The sequence below is a fragment of the Schistocerca americana genome, chromosome 1 (genome assembly GCF_021461395.2).
Source record: "Schistocerca americana isolate TAMUIC-IGC-003095 chromosome 1, iqSchAmer2.1, whole genome shotgun sequence".
In the NCBI taxonomy this organism is placed as follows: Eukaryota; Metazoa; Arthropoda; class Insecta; order Orthoptera; family Acrididae; genus Schistocerca; species Schistocerca americana.
Window position 1 is genome coordinate 1017657463 of NC_060119.1, and position 17290 is coordinate 1017674752.

Sequence of the window (17290 nt, forward strand, 5' to 3'; positions counted from 1 at the left end):
ACATCATATTCATTAGATTTGGCACTAGCTAATCTCACTTTATTTCCACACTAAAAAAAAGTGTGTTACCAGAGACTGTTTCAAATCAATACACAGGGTGTTACAAAAAGGTACGGCCAAACTTTCAGCAAACATTCCTCACACACAAATAAAGAAAAGATGTTATGTGGACATGTGTCCGGAAACGCTTAATTTCCATGTTAGACCTCATTTTAGTTTCGTCAGTATGTACTGTACTTCCTCGATTCACCGCCAGTTGGCTCAATTGAAGGAAAGTAATGTTGACTTCGGTGCTTGTGTTGACATGCGACTCATTGCTCTACAGTACTAGCATCCGGAACATCAGTACATAGCATCAACAGGTTAGTGTTCATCACAAATCTGGTTTTGCAGTCAGTGCAATGTTTACAAATGCGGAGTTGGCAGATGCCCATTTGATGTATGAATTAGCACGGGACAATAGCCGTGGCGCGGTATGTTTGTATTGAGACAGATTTCCAGAACGAAGGTGTCCCGACAGGAAGACGTTTGAAGCAATTGGGCAGGTATTGTTGGTGATGTCTTGATTGGGCCCCATGTTCTTCCACCTACGCTCAATGGAGCACGTTATCATGATTTCATACGGGATACTCTACCTGTGCTGCTAGAACACGTGCCGTTACAAGTATGACACAACATGTGGTTCATGCACGATGGAGCTCCTGCACATTTCAGTCGAAGTGTTCATACGCTTCCCAACAACAGATTCGGTGACCGATGGATTGGTAGAGGCGGACCAATTCCATGGCCTCCACGCTCTCCCGACCTCAACCCTCTTGACTTTCATTTATGGGGGCATTTGAAAGCTCTTGTCTACGCAACCCAGGTACCAAATGTAGAGATTCTTCGTGCTCGTATTGTGGACGGCTGTGATACAATACGCCATTCTCCAGGGCTGCATCAGCACATCAGGGATTCCATGCGACGGAGGGTGGATGCGTGTATCCTCGCTAACGGACATTTTGAACATTTCCTGTAACAAAGTGTTTGAAGTCACGCTAGTACGTTCTGTTGCTGTGTGTTTCCATTCCATGATTAATGTGATTTGAAGAGAAGTAATAAAATGAGCTCTAACATGGAAAGTAAGTGTTTCCGGACACATGTCCACATAACATATTTTCTTTCTTTGTGTGTGAGGAATGTTTCCTGAAAGTTTGGCCGTACCTTTTTGTAACACCCTGTATATAACAAGCATAGTACAGACATTGGTAACACAGATTGGTGTGTGTATAGAAGTGCCCTCTACTGGGAAACAGGAAGGAACTTACGATAGTCATTACTGTGTATTTTGCAGACCTTCTACAAGTGCACTTAAAGGATGCAATCCATTTACTAGAAAACTGTAAGCAAATATGAACAATATGGCCACACAAATGAAGAATTTTTAGAAAAGTATAGACAGTTTTCCTAAAACAGTCTTTTGCCACCTGTCTGGGAAAATTTATCCTTGCTCATATAACCTAGCTATTGTATGGACAACACAGTGTTCCTTTTGAAGAAATGATTAAAGCTGAACTTTCAAACTATTGCTCCTCTTTGGATATTGCTGGAGACAGCTGAAAAGTTCAACATTGTAAATGATTGTTCTCTCAATAATTATTTTCATTTACATTTTTTATGGTAAACTACAATGTCTGACAAAAAAAGTGAAGAATCCACCACTGACAGGTATGCATCAGGGGACAATCAAATGAAAACAAGGCAAACTATATACTAAGCATGGCTTGGACATTAATACTGCAGGAAGGTATGTGTATAGAAGAGCCCTCTAATGGGTATTAAAAATGACAAGTGCGACCACTGTGTCATTTATCTGTTTGGCATGCTCAATGTGAGGTCAGTGAGAAAAAAAGGAACAGCAAGGTGTAGTGCAGTTTTCACTGCAGAAGGAGTGTTAGAAATTGAAATACATGCCAAAATGTCTGCTATGTGTGTCAAACACATTATGTCACATGTACATATTTTTTCAAGGAATAAACAATTGCGAGGTGGTCAGGCATTACTGAAAGATAATAGTTAGCTAGGGCAGACTTATCAGGTCATTATCCCCTTATGTCATTGTTGTGGTAGAGGCTGCAAACAGAAACGACCAACAGTGGATGATGGAAGACTATCAACTCATGTTGGTCATCAGTCATGCCATCATGACAGAGCATCTAAGTTCTAGAAAATATATGTACAGTGGATTTCCAACAGCTTGACAGAAGAGCAGAAGTTGAAGAGAATGTCGACATCATGGCAGCACCTGTAACAGCATCACGATGATGAATATCATATCTTGTCATGTATTGTCATGGAATATGAAACATGGTGTCATTTTGAGTCGCAGAGCAATTATCAGATCCAACAATGGAACCACATGGATTCACCCCAGCTGAAAAAATGCAAAGCTGTGCATGGCAGCTCCAGCAAAGTCATGATATTTTTCTTTCACTGCAAGGGCCCACTACTCATTGACTTTCTGGAACACAGAGCTACAATTAACCCACAGTGGTATGTGGACACTTTGCAAAAATTGAAATGCAACATCAAGTCCAGACACTTAGGAATGTTGACCAACAGCATCATTCTGCTTTTAGGATAATGCCCCCTCACGTGTTGCCAAGGTTGGTTCGATTACTCTGCAGAAGTTTTGCTGGAAAGCCCTTATACATCCTCCACACAGTCCCAATCTCTCCCCATGTGATTTCCATTACTTTAGAGCCCTGAAGGAGGACATCTTTGACTGTCTGTCTGCTTCAGATGAAGAGCTGCATGCCTGGGTACAATCATGCTTCCATAGGCAACCACACATTTTTCCATCAAGGCATTGACTATCTTGTCTCTCAGTGGGGTAAATGTATGAACAGTTATAGCAGTTACTTTTGAAACAATTAACAATTTACTTACATTTTACACTGACTTGTTTTCATTTTAATGTCCATTTTAATGCTTAGTGTTGTAATTCTCTGTGACAGGTAGGATGACCACAAGCAAGTATTAATGTTGTTTATGTGATCTTCTGTTTGAGGCCACATGCTGCAGCTCAAAGGGTCTGCAACCAGTTCATCATGCTTGACTGCCATGTTCCCTCTCATCCACCATACTTTATGCTACTCTTCCACTTCACACATTCACCACAATGCAGCAACCACAGCTGGGTGGCCTCTTTCAAGATGATTTCACCACCTCCTCCTTGATAGGGAAGGAATGTTATATATAAGCCATAGGCTGTGTATTTCCACTGCCAGTCCAGTATCTCCATACTGTGTAGTTGTCTACACATTGCTTGCAAATGTTTCTCTATTGGAGATTGTGTCGTGTGACGAAGGCCTCCCGTCGGGTAGACCGTTCGCCTGGTGCAAGTCTTTCGATTTGACGCCACTTCGGTGACTTGCGCGTCAATGGGGATGAAATGATGATGATTAGGACAACACAACAACCAGTCCCTGAGCGGAGAAAATCTCCGACCCAGCCGGGGATCGAACCCGTGCCCTTTGGATTGACAGTCTGTCGCGCTGACCACTCAGCTACCGGGGGCGGACATTGGAGATTGTGTGTCCATACAAGATGGGCATCACATCACAACACAGTGCTGTATACAAACAGTATGTTTATACTCTGTCTATTTTGGGAGCACCAGCTACACTTTGGATCAGCACACACACCAGGAACCTGGTGGTGCTGCTATCAAAGAACAAGCACAGTCTGCTCATCACATAGTCACAAACGTACTTCCACCCACCAAGTACATAATGCCAAGCACAGCATCCAGTAGGAGTCCAGTTGTTCTCACAGTTCCAGGCCAGGAGCCAGCTAATGTCATAGTCCCTCTAATGGAACTCACCAAGACACACCTGGATGCTTCATTCTGCTTCACACCTTCGTAGTGCTGCCACCTTACTCTAAGTGGCGTTGTCCCTCATGAATGCCACTCTACTGCCATATGGGATGAAACTACCCACAGAACTGGAGAAACCACATACAATGTGTAGGATACTGAAGTATGCATCAGTTTCATGTATTCAGTGATCACTGGAAACATGGCAACATTAACTCATTTCACACTGACAGCACAATTCACGACATCAAATACATCGTGATCCTTCTGAAACTCCTTGCATATACATTTAGCTTTATGCAGGTACAAAAAGACACCAACAAAAAGTTCACCATCTCCAGGATGGAATTCTACCTTTCTTTCAATGCAGTAGTAGAGCAATAGTATGTTGAAAGGAATCTTCAAGATGATATTCAGGTGTACTATGAACTGAGCTCTCTCAAAACTCATAAGTTTGTGGACACTAGAGTCTAAAATATGACAGTTATAACCACAAAGATGCAGGCTTATTACTGTTAAGATGTATTTATTACATTTAAAACATTTTACACTGTGTCTTTGTGTTACCACAACTCACCAAAACAGGAAGTATATGATGAAACTGTCTACAATTCCAGCTAATGTTGCAAACATTAGAAATACTAAAATGTGTTTCAATCTTAGCAGCCCCTTAAGATCTTTAAAAATACTCTCTGATCGTGGAATCACTGGAAGCTGTAATAGAGCAAATGGTCATCGTTCAAATATTATGATGGTTGTAATGAGCATTCAAGTTGGCGCATGATTCATGAATTCTTAATCATCAAAAGCTGTTTACCTCCAGTTTTGTACAGAAGTATAGGTCAATGACAGCAAATGTTAATACAAGAATGAATGCTGGTGTGTAATCTTTCAGTCCACTGTCTCCTGACCACCAGTCAACAGCATAGCCAGATATCAGAGCTGTCACACCAAATCCAATTGTGCCCCAAACTCTTTGCCTTCCATATTTCATTTCACAACCACTACCTGAATAACAAAAATTTAACTCATATCAGATACGAATCAGAAATAAAAATAAACTTAATTTTTAAATTGTGATAAACTGATAAAATTCCTTAAAGTGTTTGTTAATGATTCTGTCAGCAGCTGCAGTATTTATATAAGGCGAGTAGTTTCGGACCTTACAAATTTATTTTCAATCCTGGCCTACTGAGGCTGCATTGACAGTGCTTGATCTTAATAATAAACACTGAAGTGGCAACACATGCTTTATAAATGTTTGCAGAATGAATACCACAATCCACACATGCCTCTTACCAAGTCAAAATCAAAGATATGTATTTGTAAAAATACTATTACACGAAATATCATGGAAGACTGCTAGCTGGGACACTGAAAATTGTTCAGCGGTGTTAGGGGTATTTTACCTCATACAGGGGCACTTCTAAGGAAAATTCAAAAACATGTCAACTTTATTCAATCATTTAGTTTGTAAAAATATTTTTTTTAGTTTCTAGAGTTAGTTTATGAATTTTTATTACAAAAGTGTACTTCATAAAATATGATTTTACCCCCTGAAAGATAAGGAAAGTAACCCCTGTGGTCAATTTCATTATTGTATAACAATTTGGGTTTGATTTGATTCAAAAATATTGATTTAAAGTGAATAAATCTGTAAAAATGTGTTTTGCAGGGTCAACTTTAGGGGTGCATTTTACTCTCTAAATCAGCATATTAGCAGCTAAAAAAAAAAAAAAAAAACACGTGTCTAATACTTTTTCATGTTCTACTTACACGTAAAGTTTCAAGAAAATCGGAGGGGGACATCACCCAGACTTCCCTTGTTAGTCTGAGTTCAGCTGCCTTTATGTAGGGGGTAGGTTGCACAGAGATATAACAGTTAAGGAAAAAAATGTTGTGCTGGCTCCAAGTTAATTGGCACTGAAGTTAGCCCATCAGTCATTGTGTGTCCAAAGTCAAGCAGCCAGCCAGAGGCAGTGTCACCAAATGTGGTTTTTGTTTGGTTTCCTAAAACCAAACAGGAGAGGGATACAAAAACTGGACATGGGACAGTGCTAAGAATCTAAACTGAGCCAAAGGATGAGCAGTCTTACACTATCTTCTTTTCATCACTCTCTCTAGTTTCCTTGCTTTACGTCCACTGCATCTTCACTAATCTTCTCCATGCTGTCCCTCCGTACCACTCCCCTCCTCTTCCCTTCCCTCCCACATTAACTCACTCTCAAGCAACTGCTCTTGAACCATGATCACATGTCTGTTTCTTTTTATTTACACCTGTGTTTTGAGTTTCTGCATTGCAATGTGCTATAAAGTTTGCCAAACTGCATTGATGTTAGCTTTCTATTCAGATTTGTTTTTGCTGACTGGCAGCAGGTGTGTCAACATATGCACTTAGAAGCTGTAAGCAGATTTTTTTGAGTGCAACTCTGCCAGTAATGTAATTAGAAAAATTGCCTTCTGTCTTGGGCACACTAGCCGAAGTTTGACAATTTTTCTGATGTTTCACCAGCCCAAGTGCCTGGCATTGTCAAAGCTTCACCCTCCACTGCTGGTGGCAGACTGGAATCAAGCTCACACCTGCAGATTATATTTACCAGTTGTGCCAGCATCTTAAGGTTTTTTCCTTGTCATTACACCTTGAGACATCGAAACTTTCTTGATGAAGTTACTGTTATTTGTCAATTTCTATGGCTTCTCTGCACAAGTGGGCATGATAGCTCTTTTCCGCGGTGAGAACTTATACTTGTCCAGGGAGCCACAAGTCCACAAACATGACAACAGCTTCAACAAGGAAGAGGAAAATCAAGTTACTGTCCCTAAGATACTCAAATGCGCAATTGTGAAACCACTGTTCAAAAAAGGTGATGAAGATGATGTTTCCAACTACCAGCCAATTTCATTGTTAACAAGTTTCTCTAAAACCCTAGAGAAACTAATATTTAAGAGAATCATGGACCACCTTAATAAAAATAAAATCCTAAATAAAAATCGATCTGGATTCCAAAAGGGTACTTCAACTGAACACGCAATTTTCTCGTTTTTCACCCAACTCCTTGAATCCATAAACAATAAAATGTCACCAGTTGGAATCTTCTGTGATCTGTCTAAAGCATTCAACTGTGTAGATCACAAAATTCTGCTTACAAAGACTGAGCACTATGGATTAAATGGTAAAGTAAGGATGTGGCTCCTGTCATATTTAGACAGCAGAAGGCAGTTTTAAGCAATTTTGCAATGGCACCTGCCTGCTCTGACTGGAGCACAGTAAAATGAGGAGTGACACAAGGCTCAGTGCTGTGTCCCTTACTCTTCCTCATCTTTATCAATGATCTGCCATGCTGTATGACATAAAAAGCACACTTCACCACGTTTGCTGATGACACCGTGACTATGATTGACAAAACAACCAATTGCACTCAAGGGAACACTGTGACCATTGTATTCAAAGAAGCTCTAGATTGGTTCACTTCAAATGGTCTGTCACTTAATGTGAACAAGACTCAATTCAGTTTCAAACAGCAAATAAAAAATAGGAAAATATTAAAATAAAAAGTGGTGACAAAGAAATATTGAGAGTAGTGTCTTCCAAATTCCTGGGATTACACATAAAGAACAATTTAAACTGGTCAGTTCACCTATGTAAAATACTGAACTCAGCAGCATTTGCCATTCTCTCGGTTTCATGTGTTTGTGACTTTGAAATACCTAGGATATCTCCATTCACTTATGAGATATGGCATCATATTTTGGGGTAACGAGTCATGAGCAAACAAAGTCTTTAATGCACAGGAAAGAGTCAGAGTTATGGCTAGAGTGCACCCCAGATGCTCTTGCAGAAACTTAATGAAACAGCTCAGGATCCTCATCATGCCATCTCGGTACATTTTTTCACTAATTTGCTTTGTAAACAATAATCATAAAATTTATAAAACAAACATTGAATATCATGATAATGATACAAGAAGGTAACATGATCTTTACAAAGATACAAAAAATCTCAGCAGGGTACAGAAAGTAGTACATTATTCAAGCATAAAAGTATACAATAAACTTCCATTTCATGTTAAATCAGTCATTGGGGATATGAGTAAATTAAAAAAGAACCATGAAACTATCTTTTGAATAGTTTTTTCTATTCTTTACAGGAATTTTTTGACAGTGTGTAACAATTAGTACAATGTATTTAATTTTAAGCATTCCTGTAAGAACTGATTATGTAGCACTAGCATAGCAATTAATAACAGAATGCTTTTTATATGTATTAGAATGTAACACTTATAAATTGCTTATGTAATCATTATTACAACTATATGAATGTAATAGAGGGAAACATTCCATGTGGGAAAAATATATCTAAAAACAAAGATGATGAGACTTACCGAACAAAAGCGCTGGCAGGTCGATAGACACACAAACAAACACAAACACACACACAAAATTCTAGCTTTCACAACCAACGGTTGCTTCATCAGGAAAGAGGGAAGGAGAGGGAAAGACGAAAGGATGTGGGTTTTAAGGGAGGGGGTAAGGAGTCATTCCAATCCCGGGAGCGGAAAGACTTACCTTAGGGGGAAAAAAGGACGGGTATACACTCGCACACACACACATATCCATCCACACATATACAGACACAAGCAGACATATTTAAAGACAAAGAGTTTGGGCAGAGATGTCAGTCGAGGCAGAAGTGCAGAGGCAAAGATGTTGTTGAATGACAGGTGAGGTATGAGTGGCGGCAACTTGAAATTAGCAGAGATTGAGGCCTGGTGGATAACGGGAAGAGAGGATATATTGAAGAGCAAGTTCCCATCTCCGGAGTTCGGATAGGTTGGTGTTAGTGGGAAGTATCCAGATAACCCGGACGGTGTAACACTGTGCCAAGATGTGCTGGCCGTGCACCAAGGCATGTTTAGCCACAGGGTGATCCTCATTGCCAACAAACACTGTCTGCCTGTGCCCATTCATGCGAATGGACAGTTTGTTGCTGGTCATTCCCACATAGAATGCGTCACAGTGTAGGCAGGTCAGTTGGTAGATCACGTGGATGCTTTCACACGTGGCTCTGCCTTTGATCGTGTACACCTTCCGGGTTACAGGACTGGAGTAGGTGGTGGTGGGAGGGTGCATGGGACAGGTTTTACACCGGGGGCGGTTACAAGGGTAGGAGCCAGAGGGTAGGGAAGGTGGTTTGGGGATTTCATAGGGATGAACTAAGAGGTTACGAAGGTTAGGTGGACGGCGGAAAGACACTCTTGGTGGAGTGGGGAGGATTTCATGAATGATGGATCTCATTTCTGGGCAGGATTTTAGGAAGTCGTATCCCTGCTGGAGAGCCACATTCAGAATCTGATCCAGTCCCGGAAAGTATCCTGTCACAAGTGGGGCACTTTTGTGGTTCTTCTGTGGGAGGTTCTGGGTTTGAGAGGATGAGGAAGTGGCTCTGGTTATTTGCTTCTGTACCAGGTTGGGAGGGTAGTTGCGGGATGCGAAAGCTGTTGTCAGGTTGTTGATGTAATGCTTCAGGGATTCCGGACTGGAGCAGATTCGTTTGCCACGAAGACCTAGGCTGTAGGGAAGGGACCGTTTGATGTGGAATGGGTGGCAGCTGTCGTAATGGAGGTACTGTTGCTTGTTGGTGGGTTTGATGTGGACGGACGTGTGAAGCTGGCCATTGGACAGGTGGAGGTCAACATCAAGGAAAGTGGCATGGGATTTGGAGTAGGACCAGGTGAATCTGATGGAACCAAAGGAGTTGAGGTTGGAGAGGAAATTCTGGAGTCCTTCTTCACTGTGAGTCCAGATCATGAAGATGTCATCAATAAATCTGTACCAAACTTTGGGTTGGCAGGCCTGGGTAACCAAGAAGGCTTCCTCTAAGCGACCCATGAATAGGTTAGCATATGAAGGGGCCATCCTGGTACCCTCTCCCTTAAAACCCACATCCTTTCGTCTTTCCCTCTCCTTCCCTCTTTCCTGATGAGGCAACAGTTTGTTGCGAAAGCTTGAATTTTGTGTGTATGCTTGTGTTTGTTTGTGTGTCTGTTGACCTGTCAGCACTTTCATTTGGTAAGTCACATCATCTTTGTTTTTAGATATATATTTCCTATGTGGAATGTTTCCCTCTATTATAACCATCTTTGTTTTTAGATATATTATTACAACTATAATCTGTTTTGTTGTTTAAACACTTGAACCTCATGTATCTGTTTATATATGATTCAGTTTGTAAGCCTCATGACCACTTAGGTACAGTTATTACTGTAATAATCTGACATATTCTACATCCTAGCAATACACTCGCATCAAGGAGCTATGGAACACAAAAATAAATAAAATAAATCAAGGTGAAGGAATCCTGGATCCCCATGCTGCAGCGAATGATAGTTGATGGTAGTAAGTGGAGAACCACACCAGTAATGACCAGAGAAAAGCTGTCAGACATCAACATGACAGGTACATATAATCCTCTGCTGTAGTCTTGACTTCCTCCCCCACCACCAGCAGAGAGTAAAGCTTTGACAGTGCCAACCTCTCATCGTGGTGAAACATCACATAAATCTTCAAACAAATGTCAATAAGGGTCCAAAAAAGTTTCAAAATTTTGTATTATGCCTCTTTTGGGACAAAATTTCAAGATTGACTAACACCTTGACCAACAGTGGAAGAAGGAAGCCTGTTTACTGTCCTCCATCACCTTTCTGTCACAGTGCGGGGATGAAAGAGGCAACATCGAAGTTCCTGCAATGTAAGTGTCTACTCATCCTCACCCAGGCATCTGCAATGGAATGGGATATGTTCTTTTCATGATTGATTTCATGAAACAAAGAGAGAATTGCAAGAACAGATAACCAACTTTTGGACATTCTCTGTCAACAAAGTGGCAGCATGCACTGAGAAGACTGGGGTGAGATTGGCAACATCACTCACAGGAGCACGTGGAATGAGTTCAACTGCTGCACTGAGTGAAAGAAAAAAAATGGTTTGATATATGCAAAAAGCAAATCAATGAGCCAATTCCTGACATGTCAAAAACAGTGGCAAACCTCATTAATGACAACTAACCTCAAAAGAACAATCTGTCCATCATAAGGAAGTTATTTTGCTATCATCTCCAAAACTTTACCTATGGAGAATATCATTAATAACATCAAAATAATCACTAGGACCCTTCCTTGTGAAAAAACTGAGGAAATATGCACAGAAACTACTTAGTCTAGTGATGGTCATTTCAAAACACATGCACTAGATCTGGCACCTTGCAAACTTCTGTGAAGTTTGAAAGGTAGGAGACAAGGTACTGGCAGAAGTACAGCTGTGAGGATGGGGTGTGAGTCGTCTTGAGTAGCTCAATTGGTAGAGCACTTGCCCGCGAAAGGCAAAGGTCTCGATTTCGAGTCTTGGTCCGGCACACAGTTTTAATCTGCCAGGAAATTTCACTTCATTTGTTGTATGTTATTTTGATTTATACCACATCCCTTTGGGCTCTCCTTTGTGATGGGATCTACAGAATTTTAATGAGTGAATGAATCACTGAATGAGTTACTTAACATATTTGTTTGTCTCCTTTCTCAGTTCTTCTCTTCTGCTCTACGAGATTTTTTAAAACTTTGTGTGTTTGTGTGTGTGTGTGTGTGCGTGCGTGGGGGGGGGGGGGTGCACACATGTGCCCTCATTTTACATTTGTGAAAAACAAATAAATAAGTAAACATATCATCAGTTTTGATAGGGAAAGCATGGAAATTACTTGTAAAATAACAATACACATTTTTCTGGGAAAATTATTGTAACATAATGCAGCCAGCTGCAACAAACTCCTAATTACGAATCTGATACTTAATCTCTATGGCATATGAGATTAGACGAATTGAAGCGCAAACATGATGGTGGGAATTAAAAGTCAAACATTGAACAATAATAAAGAAAATAGAAAAATAATCACAGCAGAAAATGTGTGCCCTGACTGGGACCTGGAATCTCATCCTTACATGACAGACGCTCTATCCATCTGAGCCACCAAGGACACAGATGAATGGCTCGAATGCAGGAACTTACCCCTTGCAAGCTTCCCATGAGACCCACATTCCCAACTGTCCACAATTTACATACATAATGTTCCTAATACATACTTTGCCCATCCACTCATTACTCATGCCCACTAAGGTGACGATTCCCGTAGGAGTTCGGGCAACTTGTGCACATTCGCACAGACAAAGGTTAAAGGCCGGGTAGCCACATAACTACATATGAAGATAGTAACTGTTCTCAAAAGAACAGATACAATTGATGACCGTGCAGCTTCTCTAGAATAAATGATAATTAATTGAAACCCTCAGCTGCCGCCAGGTGTTGTTGACATACCTTGATGGGGACAGCTGAAAATGTGTGCCCCAACCGGGACTCGAACCCGGGATTTCCTGCTCACATGGCAGACGCTCTATCCATCTGAGCCACTGAGGACACACTAAGTGGGTGCGAATAATGAGTGGATGGGCAAAGTATCTGTTAGGAACATTACGTATGTAGATTGTGGACAGTTGGGAATGTGGGTCACACGGGAAGCTATTTATCTGTGTCTCCTTGGTGGTTCAGATGGGTAGAGCATCTGCCATGTAAGCAGGAGATCCCGGGTTCAAGTCCCGGTCGGGGCACATATTTTCAGTTGTCCCCATCGAGGTATGTCACCAACACCTGTCGACAGCTGAGGATTTCAATTAATTATCATTTACACCACATTATGCCAAAAAGGTGTATATCATGCAGGAACAAAACTTTACAACAGATTACCAAGACATATAAAATCTCTCCCTGAACTACATTAGCTTTAAAAAGTCTGTGACAGCCTACCTTCTGAAAAACTGCTACTATTCAATCTCACAGTATCTTATGCAAGAAAAAAATGTAATTTGTATCTTTAATTGTAGAAATAAGTTATAAATATACAGTTTTTTTTAAAAAAAATTGTAATTATTAACTGTATAGATCCAATTTGTTATAAAAATTCCAATAATGTATATTTTGACATTTGAAAAAAAAAAAGGTAGCTAAAAAGGTTTTCTGTCCAATATCCTTAGTACAATATATGTACTGTAAAAGATATTTACATGGACAAATAAATAAATAAATCATTAAAAAACTGATTATTCCATAGTATTTCACTGTTACATATCTACTGGACTGTAAACCTAAAATGGAAGATTTGATATACAAGAAAATATCTTACCTAGAACATCAAAGCAGATGGCATCACTTACACTATTTGAAACATTGAAACCAATTGTTCCCAAGGACATGAGAACCACAAATATCCAGAATGCTGCTGTACCATACAGACAGTCATTGCTGCTGTTCTTATCCATAGCACATCTAAAATCACAGCTTGTTCTCGGGTCCATGAGAAATGGATAAAATGTTGCATTTTTTCCAGTCAGACACAAATGAAGGCTTCCATGAGAAGATGTTGTACTGTCTGTATACAGAACAGCAGGAAGACCAGTTCCATTAAAAGAATCATCACAAGTCCAGTCACACAGCACAATTTGCGTATCACCACATTTTGTCTCATTATGTACACTCTGAAAAGAAAGTTTCATTTACAGTTGTATCACAAAATTAACAACAGTCAATCTCACATTGATAAAAAAGGTTAACTGTGAGTTAAGAAGGCAGGGGATTTGGTTTTTCTTTAAGGATAAGGATGGATGTATTGATCTTAAGGTGTATCATGTAACAGGAAGTAGCATTTGACACTAAGGCAAATGAAAGTCTATTGTATCTGGACATTTGGTTATTAGGTAACAAACTTACTTAATTTTTTTGGATTATCAATCTTCTGTGTGGTTTGTAAGATAAATTCAGGTCAATGTCTTCCCCTCCATTTTTATACTCTCTACATATTTCTCAAGTAAAACAGAAATTTTCATATTATCCTCTCCCTCCTGCTTGTCAACAAATGCTTTGATTCTTTTCTGGTTTTCGCACAGTTCACAATTCACTTCCACACAATGCTACAAAAGTATATTCTCAGAAATTTCTTCCTCCAGTGAAGTCAAGTGTTTGATGCTAGTAAACTTATTTTGGCCAGCAATGCTGTCATTGGCTGTGCTAACCTGCTTTTATGTTCTCCTTGCTTCATCTGTCATGTTTTATTTTGCTTTCAAGGCAGCAGAATTCCTCAATTTGATGGTCCCCAATTTTGATGCCACGTTTGTAGCTAATCTCATTTCTGATACTCCCCATTACTATACTATTTCTTTGGTTTACTCTCAATCCATATTCTGTACTAATTTTTTTGTTCATTCCATTCAACATGTCCTGTAATTCTCCTTCAGTTTCACTGAGGGTATCAATGTCATCAGCAAACCTTATCATTCATATCCTTTCACTCTGAGTTTTCATCATTGCTTCTTCAATGCATAGATTGAACCATAGGGGTGAAAGTGGCGGCTAGTGTTAAAGTAAATCGTGTATCTCCGCAAAAAAAAGTAAAATTCGATGGAAAAAAGAAATCGTGTATGAGTTGTAAGGACGAGATATCAAAGCTAAATGAACGTATAAAAAGTCTACAATTCATAATCGGTACTCTAAACCAGGATATAAAAGAACTTCAATCGGGAAAATACGGGAAGCAAGAAGACACGGCCTCCACAGGAAAATGGGAATCAGTGACCGAAGAAAACTCTATCCAGGAAGATAAATCTCAAAGAAGCAGTGTAACTTTAATACAAAAAAACAGTGTGCAAAAATCGAGTGTAGTAAATCATGGAATACAGCCATCTGAAGAAAAACTGTTGCAAGGAACTGAAAGTAAACAAAAACGTGTGCAAACAAATAACTATAGCATGGTAGCGGAAAAGCATGAAAACAGATCAAACTTTCCTCGAAATCGCGAACTTCCAAACATACCGGTAGTGAAAAGTAAACTGTCAAATTCTCAAAGAAAGTTATTGACTGATTCTAATATCGTGTGCAAAAACAGAGTCAGTGTGCTATCAGAAAAAACGAACAGACAAAGTGAAGCAGATATACAAACGAAAGTTTCGGAACCGAAAACAACAAAAACGAAAACAGTCAACGTAAAAAACAAGATGCTGGCATTATTTATTTATTTTCTGATAGTCATGGAAAAGGACTGGCAAAGATCATGAACGAAAAATTAATAAATGAAAGTGTTATAGGATTTGTGAAGCCAGGCGCTCCACTGCGAGAAGTTACTCAGCATATTGACACACACAGTAACCATGGAAGTTGTAACTCTTGCATTATTTTAGCTGGCGCAAACGATGTCTACAAGAACGAGGCAAAATTCGCTTTGCGATCTTTAAGGGAAACATTGGCAAAAGTTATGGACATGAAAGTTTTCGTAATAAGCATCCCTATGAGACATGATCTCATCAAAACATCGTGTGTGAATACAGAAATCGAAGCAACCAACCGAAAGTTCGAGAAAATATGTAAGCTCTTCAGCAATGTGACATATATTAATGCAGACAGTCAAAAAAGAGAGAATTTCACTACCCATGGATTGCACAGAAACACGAAAGGGAAAGTAGCACTGTGCTATGCAATCATGGAGCAATTAAACCGAAATCAGCCAGGCTTAGTACTGCCTCCAATTGCAGCAGCAGCAGCAACGCAATCACCAATTTCAAATAAAGAGAATATCACTCCAATGACTTCAGGAAGTGTTGAAGCGGCAAGAAGAGGATCCCCATCTAGCCTGGTTGCGGTTCCTCAAATTACAACTCCAAAAATTACAGCAGAAACGCCATCACACTACAAGTCAACTCGCCCAACACGAAACAGGAAAGAACCACAACGTTTTTTATGGCAAGTGGTTCCAGAGAAATGTTGATTTCATCTTCTAAAACATCGCTCTGGAAAGAAAACTTCAATTGTAAAAGTGTTAAAAATGATATGTCATGTGCAGCTGTCGAACATAAGGTAGGCCAAAACAACCTAGTAAATAAGTCATCGTCGAAATTTATGCTCCTGCACCAAAATGTACAATCCTTATCAAATAAAGTTAGTGAGATAGAAATATTGTTAGAAGATGAGCTAAAAGAAGTGTCTGTTATATGTGTTAGTGAGCACTGGTTATCCGAAAATATGTTACATCACACAAGGATAGAGGGCTTTACCCTTTCATCTTTTTTTTGTAGGAAAACCTCCATGCATGGAGGAACATGCATATATGTTAGAGAGGACGTCAAACACGAAAATTTAAAGTTCACTAACCAGCTAGGGGAAGAGCAAAACTTCGAAATTTCTGCTACAGAACTGACAAATTTAAATATAATTGTTATTTGCATATATAGAAGCCCAGATGGAAACGTAACTACTTTCATTGAAAATCTTGAGAAGGCACTTAACAGTATAAAAATAGTTAGTAAAACAACCATCATATGTGGTGATTTTAATATAGATTTCAATAAGAACTCAAAAGACAGATTAAACCTTGAGGCCTTATTAAAAACCTACAACATACATACAACTATCAAATCCCCCACCAGAGTTACCAAATCGTCAAGCAGTGCTATAGATCAGATACTAATAAATACAGATAAATATTTATACAAATCTGGAAATATGAATACAGGTTTCAGTGATCATTATGCACAGTTTATTGAATTCCCAGTAGACACTGCAGGAAATACTGAACAACAAATGACAAGAAAAGGTAGAAATTTTAGCAAGCACAACCTAGAACACTTAAGGCACTTACTGAAAAAAGAAACATGGAATGATATAGACAACTATGAGGACACATGTAAAAAGTTTGACATATTCATGGAAATATTCTCCCATTATTTCAATATTTCTTTTCCAGTTAAAAACCAAACATTAAAAACTAAAAAAAGAAATGTTACATGGCTGACAAAAGGCATTAAAATATCATGTGCTGAAAAGAGGAGACTTTATGAAATCTCAAAAACACAAAATGTTACAGAAGAATTTCTGGTGCATTTCAAGAATTATAAGAGAGTGCTTCACAAAGTCATAAAAGAATCTAAAAAAACAACAAATGATCACCATATAAAAATGGCCAGGAACAAAATGAAAGCCATGTGGAAGATTGTCAGAGAACAAGTAGGAAACGAGACCTCCCCAAATGTAAATCTCCAGGTAATCCAAGATGGCAAAAAAATTACAAATCCAGAAGAAGTAGCCAATGCTTTTAATACATACTTTGCAAATATTAGTGAAAAATTACTATCTGACATAAAATCTTCAAATAAAAATCCTGCTACAACACCATCCAATCAAAATAGAAACTGCAACTCTCTATTTCTTACTCCAACCAACCCTAAAGGAAATTATACTATCAATAAGAGAGTTAAAAACAAAATTTTCAACAGGTGTGGATGAGATTCCAGATTATGTCATTAAAAATGTGGAGGACCTCATTGCAATACCATTAGCCCACATTTT

General features: G+C 39.2%; 1 protein-coding gene across 2 annotated transcripts in view; it reads right to left on the reverse strand.

Annotated features, from left to right (window-relative positions):
- Positions 1–17290, reverse strand: part of LOC124548964 (major facilitator superfamily domain-containing protein 6) — a 225648-nt gene that overhangs the window by 42367 nt on the left and 165991 nt on the right. For both annotated transcript variants that reach the window (XM_047125207.1, XM_047125208.1), the window contains exons 4-6: positions 13083–13434; positions 4677–4867; positions 4437–4573 (exon numbers count right to left, since the gene is read on the reverse strand). In XM_047125207.1, coding sequence (XP_046981163.1) covers positions 4437–4573; positions 4677–4867; positions 13083–13434 — 680 coding nt within the window. The remainder of the gene's footprint in view (positions 1–4436; positions 4574–4676; positions 4868–13082; positions 13435–17290) is intronic.